The sequence below is a fragment of the Phalaenopsis equestris genome, unplaced genomic scaffold, assembly GCF_001263595.1.
Source record: "Phalaenopsis equestris unplaced genomic scaffold, ASM126359v1 Scaffold000096, whole genome shotgun sequence".
Lineage (NCBI taxonomy): Eukaryota > Viridiplantae > Streptophyta > Magnoliopsida > Asparagales > Orchidaceae > Phalaenopsis > Phalaenopsis equestris.
The window spans coordinates 934,422-944,885 of record NW_018164538.1 but is presented as its reverse complement, the minus strand read 5'-3'; the positions used below and the strand labels follow the sequence as shown (position 1 = coordinate 944,885).

The window sequence follows — 10,464 nt, the reverse complement described above, 5'->3', positions numbered from 1 at the left end:
TATCCTTTGAAGACGAGCCCAGGAGTCAAATCTTCATGGAAAGCTTGTAATGGACACATTTCTCATAAGAAAGACAACTTAAGAGCAAGTGATAGACAATGTCTTCACCCATATCACTGTAAGAAGAGCCATCGTTGGGGAGCTAGCAATGGATATGTTCCTCACTGTAATGATCCCTCGAGGGCAAGTGGAGGTTTTTTAAACATGGCCACCATATATTGCAGAAGATTTCTATCTAAATGATCAAATACAACATTTAAAAAATAATATATTATTTTGAAGGATAGGAATATTACCTTAGAATGGCCTGGATGAGGAAATCCTTCTGTGTTTGTGGAACCATGATTTTTATCTCACAGATGTAAAACAAGATTTAATTTCTAGAATCTTGTTTCCTATAAGGGCAAGCCCTCATTTTTAATTACATCTATAGGATTATAGAATCTAAAGAAAACTCTTAATTAATACGATAAATTAAATTGTTCAAAATTAAGCTTTATAAGGGAGGATGAATGATATTTATAAATTCATGAAAAAAAGTTCTAGATAGACAACTATACATGATGGGAAGTGATTTAAAAAACATAAGATGGAGAATTTGATTAGATTGGGTCAAATGATTAATAAAAAAACACTTGATTTGACTAATACAAGTAATTAGGAGCCTTAAACTAGGAATAAAGTTGAGTAAGAAGGATTTCTAGATAGAAAATAAAACCCTAGACTCTATAAGAAATTCTATTAGGTGGACAAACCTAGATATTAGGAAGGATTTATCCGGTCAAAATGCCCATGAATTTCATTCTTTTTTAGAAAATTAGTATCCGTGAACTATAACCAGTCTTATAACCAAGAATCCCCCTTAATTATTATAGCTCAAGGGATTCATAGTCTCAAGAAGGTTTGAAATACCTTCATCAGTAACCATGAGTTACATCCTTCCAAGTTATTCCCTCCAGGCTAGGTTGGGTCAGACCTGGGTTATGTTTTAGTGTTTTGGTTAGGTTGGGCTAGACTTGAGTTGTTTTGGGTCTAGGTTGGGTCAGACTTGGGTTAAGTTTTAGGGTTTGGGTTAAGCCATTTTAGGAATTGTGGTTCAGTTAGGTTCAGGTTGATCCGAGTCAAACCTAAACCCAATCCTAATCCATGGTTGTTAAGTTAACCTAAACTAGATTTTAATTCAAATACTTAAATCAAAACACATAATTAAAAAAAGAAGAAGACTTACAAAATGGTGGCTGATTAGGATCGATGACTAAATAATGCACTCCAAGAAGAAGACTTCACACCTCTAGAGCAAGCGTGCAGAGCACCAAACATGTGTCTAGAGAGGGAGGAATAATCGCCTTTTATAGGCGGAAGCGGCTGGCTTGAGCTGTCAATTAGATGGGAGATAAACGGTTTGGATTACTCAAGTGGGTTTCACAACCGTCAACAGTTGCCGAATATTTTCAGTCATTCGTTTGAGTGGATGGTTGGGATGAGGATATGTGGACAAAGGCCATGTATCAGTGACCAGAATTAGAGGGTGTGGCCATGCAGAGGAGTGATCATGCTCCATGTACGTGTGACCACGCCTGGGCGTGGTCACACCCTAGGCCTGGTGTGATCAGGCCAAGCCAAAAAAGGGCATAATACTGTTATTAAAGGTTTAGAGGCACTGGGACGCTTCCAAAAGCTCCATATGCCCCCAAAAGCTCCATGTGACCCAAAAGTAAGGTAAAAAACAAAAGGTAGATAATGTCTTTGCCCATACCCCTAGAAGACGAGCCTAGAAGAAAAATATTGATGGGAAGCTAGTATTGGACAATGTTTTCGCCAGAAAGACACAGTGAGAGCAAGGGGTTGATAGGGTCTGAAAAATCTCAGGAGGTCAGAAGCTTCAAAAGGTACGGGTACATAAAAATCCCAAAATGCTAGGACCCTCAAACGATACAAGTACATTAAAAATATTGGAAGGCTATAAGCCTTAAAAGATATTGGAACATCAAACATCTCAGAAGGCCATAAGTTCCGAAAGGCACAAGTATATTGTAAACTTTAGAATGCTACAGATCTTAGATGGTACAGATACATTATAAACCTCAGAAAGCTATAAGCCTAAGATGGCATAAACCTCAGAAGACTTTGATGTAGTTGAAGCCAAAAATTCTCAAGGGGTTGTAATCCTTAGAAGTGAATGATGTTACTTAGTTCCTACTGAGCGGAAATACTCCAATTAGACTTTCAATATTTTTTGTCTTCCTTAGGGGGCAAGTCACATAGAATCAACTTCCAAACAAGGACTAAAAATAAGCCTAAGCAAGATTGATACAATTCATCCTGACAACATGATGTTGGGGGGGGGGGGAAAAGAATAGCCAACAAGTGAAAATCGCTAGATAATATAACAACTACATTAGTGTGGTTCATATAAAAAAACATATATAAACATGTGGGAAAAAAAGAAAGAGCATAAAGAAAAAAGGATACAACAGAACTTCGATGAAGATGCAAAAAAAAAAAAAAATGGTGCACTACTTCACATCATTTTTCTCCTCTAAGATAACACCTTCTTTAGCTTGATCTCAATTTTTTTAGAAGTTACAATGATCATATACAATTTCACATTGATTATTTATCTATGTTTCACAATAATGTAGATTTAAAGTTCAATTCAAATATATATTCCTTTGCTCTAGAGTAACTTCAAATTCTCATTTCTTATAGATTTATCTATAATATATACATTACTTCTACATTCACATGTTTTATATTTTAAATATTGTGTTGTAGCTTTTGATTTACACTAAGTGTTATGCTTATTATATGAATCTTTTCAAACATGTAATGATTCTAATGTTGATGTAGCCTTGATTTTAGCCTATGTTGTGATGTGTTATGCTATTCCCTTTTGTAATATAAACTGCTAGGTGTCATAACTTTCATGATAGTTATAATATGTTGTATTATTTTGTTTTATTTGTATGAATAATTGTTATATCTTCAATAATGCACTATGTAGTAATTGTCATGACTATGGGTTCGTTTGAGGCAGCGGTGTGACACTGTACCGCGATTTTCTCTGTTTAGTTAAACTGTGTTTTAACAACTTTTTAAAAATGTTGCCGCAAAAATCTCTGTCTTCCCACAACTCCTAGCTAGATGCGGTGACAACATTTTAGCTGCAATCCGACTTAAAAAAAAATTGTAATAACCACTGTAGCTTTTTGAGCATCAGATTATTATTTAACAACTTCACAACTATTTTTTAATAAGCTGCAACTGTCCTAAACATAACATATATTTGAACTTAATTCAAATCTTATTTGGACTATGTTCGAACATTAATTGAACCATTTCAAACACTATTGAACCCATAGTCCAAACATTGTTTTAACTTTAATTGAACCCTATTTAGACATTATTCATTCCATATTTAAAAATAATTTGAACTTGCACGAGTTATGTTAGAGCGATGATAAATCATATTTGAACTTTATAGAGATTATGCCGGATTCAATAATGTTTCATTTAATATTTGAGTAGAATTTGAATAAAATCAAAATATAATTCAAATTATATTCAAATCTTATTTTAATTATTATTAGCTGCGACAAATTTTGATTAAAGACCATATGGTAAGAAAGTAAAAATATTTTTATTTACAATATTATTTTAGATATATTTTTATAAGAAAATAAATAAGAGTCCAATTTTTTCTACTAATGTGCATTTAGGGGTGTAAACTAACCGAACACGAACGAGCAAAGCTTGTGTTCGTGTTAAGTGCATTACATGGCATATGTAATAAAATCACCATATTAAAATGTTAAATTACAAAATAAATATTATTTGTTACAATCACCCCTTAAAAATGAAATCACATAAATTAGATGCTGTAATCGGGAAGCTAATTACTTATGGTTGGAAATAGTACTTCCTGCCAACTTCACTTCCGGATGGCCAGAGGACGCGAGGAGGTGGAAGCGAGACTCGCCGGCGGCGACAGCCGCGGACGAGAAGAAAACGGGGCATCGGATCATTCGTTTGAGATGGAGCAACGCCTCCCCTCCGCCCTCATAGCAACGATTCTCTCGAAGCTCGATCCCCGCTCCCTCTGCGCAGCCTCGGCATCATGTAGATATCTCCGTTCCTGTACAATCCACACTCGCTCCTTCATGCCATCCTTTCATCTTCTCGTAAGCCTTCTATTTGAACAAAAGAAGTTGAAGTCTTGCTCAGCTGCTTTACCCTAGGTCTAAATATTGCTTTGATTTGTTTCGTTGTTGTTCAGGAGATAGCGCCTGAGCTGGATCTGCTGAGGCCTTTGCTGCCTCCAAACCCGTATCTGCGGAGCCTGAAGCTGGACTGCAGCAGGCTTGACTACTCAGCGATCGGGTATTTGGCGCGATCTTCGCTTCAGGAGCTTTGCCTCCATAATTGCGATAACTTCAGTGGGAAGCTTCTCTTTGAGCTGGGGCGCAAGTGTCCGGATCTCAGGTGAAAAAGGAATAACACGTAGATGTATACCATTACGCTTGTTATCCGATTTACGAATTTTGAAAGCATTTTATTGGTAAGATTTCACATGGTGCTGTACCTTTGATGAGTAGGGCATGGATTTTTAATTAATACTTGAATTCAGGTTATGTTTGTTATGCATTCAAATTGATGCCACGCAAACCAAATATTTTGCTCGAGTTAGCTGACAAGTTAGAAAAAGAGGTTTCCTCGATCCATCTTTCTGTTAGTGCCATTGTGGAATCTTTGATCCCCATAACATCAAACTGAATGGATATAACTTTAAACGGGGCTGTTGTATTTCTTAATTCTCTGTTTTCAATACAATCCCAAATGGCCTATTTATGGGCCCATACTCTAAATAAACTCAAAACCAAAACTAAGGGTCTGTTTGGGGGCAGCTGCAACTTATCCAACTTATGCTGATAAACAAATTATCTTGATAATCTGCTGATGACCAGTTGATCTGGATAAGCTGACTGACAGTTTGGTTTGTGCGTTTGAAAAACAGCTGATTCTGGATAGATGACCGATCTGCCCCTGTTCTGGATAAACTGTTTAACTATTTGGTTTGTGCGTTTTATGAATAGCTGATTTGCTGATAAACAAAAGTATGTCTGTAAATTTCTCAACTAATTCAATATAAAAGTTATAAACATTAGAATAATGCTCTTAGTTCCATTTTACATTGGTCGTCAGACCAAAAACCTCATTAGTCCAAATAAATTTCAAATACAACATATAATGAGAAACAATTTATTGTCAAATCATCATATAGCAGAACAAAAAGTGTGGTTGGATACCAAATAGAAAGAAATTGGTCTGAATATAAATGACAAATTAAAACTAAAAAAAGATTGAGTCTGAATTTATTGAAGAAATATCCATTACCAATAGCTTCAAGCACTAATTTACGAAGTACCCATTTCATGTAATTGTGATTCCACTAGATCCCATATATAGATCATCAACAAACCAGCTCCAATTATCCCAAGAAACATAATCTCATTCTAATTTTTCATAACATGGTATAATTTCTTGCTTAAAATTTAAGTAGAAAAAGATCTAAGGCTAAGTAACACCTGGAACTTCAGAAGGTTATACATCCAAGCTCATGATTCCATGCTCCCAATTTTTTTATTTTAAGTAAAATAAAAGTTTCATCGTTCCAAAAATAAAAAATAAATTGTTCTATGAACTCACAGAGGACAAACAATGAACACCATGAGAGCAACAAAAACCACTTCCTCTATTATAAGCATCAATATTGAAAAGTGGAACGAAAATTGTGAAATTATGGCCCGGATGAAACTGACATCACAACTTCGGTTAAATTCCAAAGATTTATATAGTAAGAGAAATTCATAACATTGTACCCATGCACAAAATCCACAATCAAAGGACTTGAAATAACAATAGCAAAATAAAAATTTATAAATTTTAGGGAGCAAAAATTAAAAATTTCTGAATCCAACTTTGCTGAAGTGGAAGTAAAACTGATACAAAAACGTAATAGAATATCACCGAAGGTCTGTTACATTTGGGAGATATCAATCAATCTCCTGGAGGGAGGGTGCAGAGCCGACGACCACCTCCTCAACGGAGAACTTGCCCTTGGCTTTTTCAGTGGAGCGCCCGCGAGCTTTACAGTCGAGGAGAGACTTCCGGTCATTGTTGAGCTTGAGCTTGGTGACGAAAACATTGGAAGGGTCGATGCTAGCGTTAATAGTGGATCCGTCGTCTTTCCTCACCGGCATTGACCGCACGTTGTGCTTCCCGCGAAGATCCAAAGACAGGGGAGCGCTCTTGAGCTTTCGCCGCACACTGGATGGCGCCGTAAAATGGGTCTTGCGGCACTTGCGCCGGGAGCTCGAGCGACCGGGAGCTCGAGCAAATTCGGGTATCGACGGAGCAGGATCGACACAAGAGTTCGAAGAAAGGTAGGGAGGTTGCGGACTGTTTTGCGAGGGCAAACACATAAAAAGTTGGAGGTCGAACGCGGATCACGGGAATACAACCGCAGTCCGTGTGTAATACAAAATAGAAAACTCCGTTTCACGAAACTCAGCTCCAACGCTATAAACAAACAGTGAGGCGGCGTTTCAAACAGTGATGCGGTGTTTTAACTTTTAAGCTGCCCCAAACGGGCCCTAAATCTAATGCTTAGGTACTAACCCAAATTTAACAAATAAAATATAGCTAAAGCAGTGATATGAATTAGGATAATCCTTTTGTCATCCTGTTCGTTGATGCACACAAGTAGATTTTCATCGATTAGCTATCAAAAATCATCAGTAAACATGCAAAGATCATCCCAGCTCCCCCTTATATCCTTGCTTCTCTGTGTCAGATCATCACGACTCCCCCTCCCTTCTTGCTCCATCTCCCGTCCTGCTAATATAGATAAGGTTATCACTATGTAATGCTTTTATATTTATTTACTTGCCTTTGGAATGACCTTTCTAACCTTGTGACTATTTGCAAGTATGTCGCTCCACTGTTTATAAATATACCTATAATCAACAGAGTAAGATATGAAAAAGATTATTAGTTTATCTCCCCTTTATCTTCTTCTTCTTTATATGGTATCAGAGATCCTCGCCCTCAGCAGCCAAGACCCATGGATAACAATTCTTCCTCCTCCTGCACCACTCCTCATATCATTCAATCATCTCAAGTTCCTCTGAATAGAATGAAGGAGATTCAAATACCTTTTCCCCTTAAATTCTTGATGCAGAACATCAAGACAATGACCACAACTCTTCTCACTTTCGAAAATTATCCCATATGACAGGTACAATTACATAAACTCTTTCTTGCCAACAGATTTGGTGCTTTTCTAGATAATAACATTCCTCCTCCCTCATAGCACATTCAAGAACCCATTGGAACTCTTTCTTCGAATCCTGAATATAACCTATGGGAGCTTATAAATTAAAATCTCGCCACTACTCTAAACTATCTCCCCATTCGTTCTACCATATGTTATGAACCTTCATTGTACGACTGACATATGGATCACCCTTGAAAGTCGATTCCAGTCTACAAACAAATATTGAGTGATTCAACTCAAAAATGAGTCACATCACATTCAAATAGGATCTCAATCAATGACCTAATATTTCACATCCATTACAAATTGTTGACAACATTGCTGCCTCTAGTTCCAAGTTTGACACAGAGGATCTTATCCTCTATATTCTTAACGGCTTATCTCCATCCTATCAAGGAATAAAGACCGCTATCCGTGTTTAGCCCACACCATTTACCCTTGAAGAATTGCACTCTCTCCTACGCAGTGCACCAATGAATCTTTAAAACACAATCAGGCCTCTACCCTTCTTTCTTTCACCAATAAAAACACCAACTTCAGATCTAGATTCACCCTCAAGTATCAACCCATCACCAAACCTTCTACTTTTAATTCTACCCAACAATGCAAATCTCCTATTGTGTGTCAAATATGCCACAAGAGAGGGCATACAACTGATACTTGCTGGCAACGCACCAACCTACGCCTCAATCCACCACAACAGCTCTACAAACCACTACAAACTCTGAAAGTCAAGACTGGATTGTGGATACGGATGCTACAGCACATCTCACACCATACCTGGACAATCTTTAACATCCTACACCTTACAACGGGTTAGAATAGGTTGTCGTAGGTAATGGGTAGGCAACTAACATTTCTCATACTGGAAATGACATTTTTTCAACCTCGAACAATAAGCTTCATTTATCTCCCTTTTTTATGTCCCTAATATATCTAACAACCTCACATCTGTCTCAAAATTAGCTTAAGATAACAATTGTTCTAGTATTTTTCATCCCATTGGTTTTTTCATACAGGATCTAACTACAAAGAAGCCACTGCTTAGTGGAAGAACTAATAAAGGGCTCTATCCACTTGCAGCCTTCACTGTGTTGTGATCCAGTTGTGGTGGTATATAAAATAAAATAAAATAAAAGAACGATATTTGACGAAGCAAAAAAAAGAATGAGAAAATTTACACTAGAAGACAGTAACACACAGCAAAACACACAGATTTATGTGGTTCGACAAATTGTCTTCGTCCACGGAGTTGCAAAGGGTTTTACTACTTGAGGAATTTATACCAGTCGATCGTTTCAACTTAGAAGAGAAATCTCTCACTTCGTTGCTTTTTCTTCTTCTCTCTCTACACCAAGATACATTGACGAAGATAAACTTACAAGAGAAATAAACTTAATTTCTCTTCTGTCACAAACCACAAAGAAGAAGCCCAGGGAGAACAGTCTTCTTATTTCTTCTTCCTTCTACCGCAAGAAACTACACCTTGCACTTCTCTTTCTCTGTCCCGAGAAAGCCCTTCCACTGTCCCGTGAAAGTCCAAAGAAGAACACCAAAATCGTGACTTCTAAAACTAAAGGAGCAATTCGAAGCCTTTTATCGCGAGAAGGAATCGGGAGAAGTCGCGACTATTTGCGATCGGATGAAGCGAAACTTCGCTTCGCGCGTGCGGGAGCAAGCGGAGGCGGGAGCGGGAACAGGTCTTGCTTACTGAAGAGGCGAGCGAGAGCGGTCACAACGATTCAGGACAAAGCGGGGGCGGCGCTTCCTGATCGAGCGGGAGGCGGGATTGGGATTGGGCTCCAGCACAACAAATCTCCTACTTGGAGACCGATACACATACTACAATGTCTTCTTCCTCGAACTGATATCCTCCACTAGCAGTCACTCTTTTTTTTCAAACATGAATCCCCCACCTCTACAACTCAAAACATTTGTCTTCACACTAGAAGACCAACTGAAGCTGTGCACAACTTCAGTTTATCAAGTGTAACACACTTAGTCAACATATCAGCAGGGTCCACATAGCCTTGCACCTCCAATCTATGTCCTGGATTACTTTTTTTTCTGCTTACACCTCCCACTACATGGACAATATTTTATCTCTGCTGAAATCTTTTTTCAACAAGTCTAGCATTGTACCTCTTACTGCCATCACGCTCAGTTTTCACCCGGTACATCCACTTGTTGTGTAATGTCTTCTTCCCTGGTAGAAGTTCTGTCAGCTCCCGCTTGCTTGAACTTTCATCTTGCAATATTTCATATTGTAAGATTTCTTCATAGTTATATGGTTCTCCATCATCTGTCTGTGGAACAATAAGAATAGGTGCCCCAAGCCCACTCCTCTTCACTTTCATCATCAACAAAACTATAAACTGCCAGAAGTAGTGCATCTTGTACTTCTTTAGATACCACATTTGCACTATCATTCTCCATTTTCTTGGGATTTCTGCAATTTCTCTTTATGTGGCCAGCCTTGCCACAATTCCAGCAGGTTGTCTGCTGACCAGACTTTGATTTGATCTTCCTCTGTTTGAGTTCCTATCATGTGACCTCCATCTGGAATCAATATTTAATGCTGAACTCAATCCTGAGAACTTGCCAGAATCATTCCTGCGCACCTCCTCAACCAAAATCAAATCACGAATAGCTTCATCTTTCAATTTTGATTTGCCTGCATAATTACTGACAACCATCCTCATATTTTCCCAACTATTTGACAATGAAGTCAACAAGATCAGCGCACGTATCTTATCATCAAAATCAATTTCAACAGACGACAATTGATTTGTGACAGTATTAAAATCATTCAGGTGTTGAGCAACAAAATCATCTTCCGCCATCTTCAAATTGATTAACTTCTTCATCAAATACACCTTATTATTCGCCGATCACTTTTCATACATACCTAACAGGACTGTCATGAGATCTACATTCGTCCTCTCCTTGACGACATTGTGTGAAACATACCTCGATATGGTCAATCGAATAACCTCCATAACTTGTCGATCCAATAATAAATTTCATTCAACATCATTCATCCTTTCAGGTCTTTTTCCCAATAATCGAAGATGAAGTTTCTTCCCATAGAGGTATTCATCTATCTGCATCCTCCAATAACTAAAATT

General features: G+C 37.7%; 1 protein-coding gene across 1 annotated transcript in view; it reads left to right on the top strand.

The window, feature by feature from the left end:
- The first annotated feature begins 3,897 nt into the window (after positions 1-3,897).
- LOC110020451 (F-box/LRR-repeat protein 10) overlaps positions 3,898-10,464 on the top strand; it is an 87,403-nt gene continuing 80,836 nt past the window's right edge. Inside the window, exons 1-2 of the mRNA XM_020718560.1 lie at positions 3,898-4,181; positions 4,277-4,482. Of these exons, the coding sequence (XP_020574219.1) occupies positions 3,903-4,181; positions 4,277-4,482 (485 nt within the window). The 5' untranslated portion in view covers positions 3,898-3,902. The remainder of the gene's footprint in view (positions 4,182-4,276; positions 4,483-10,464) is intronic.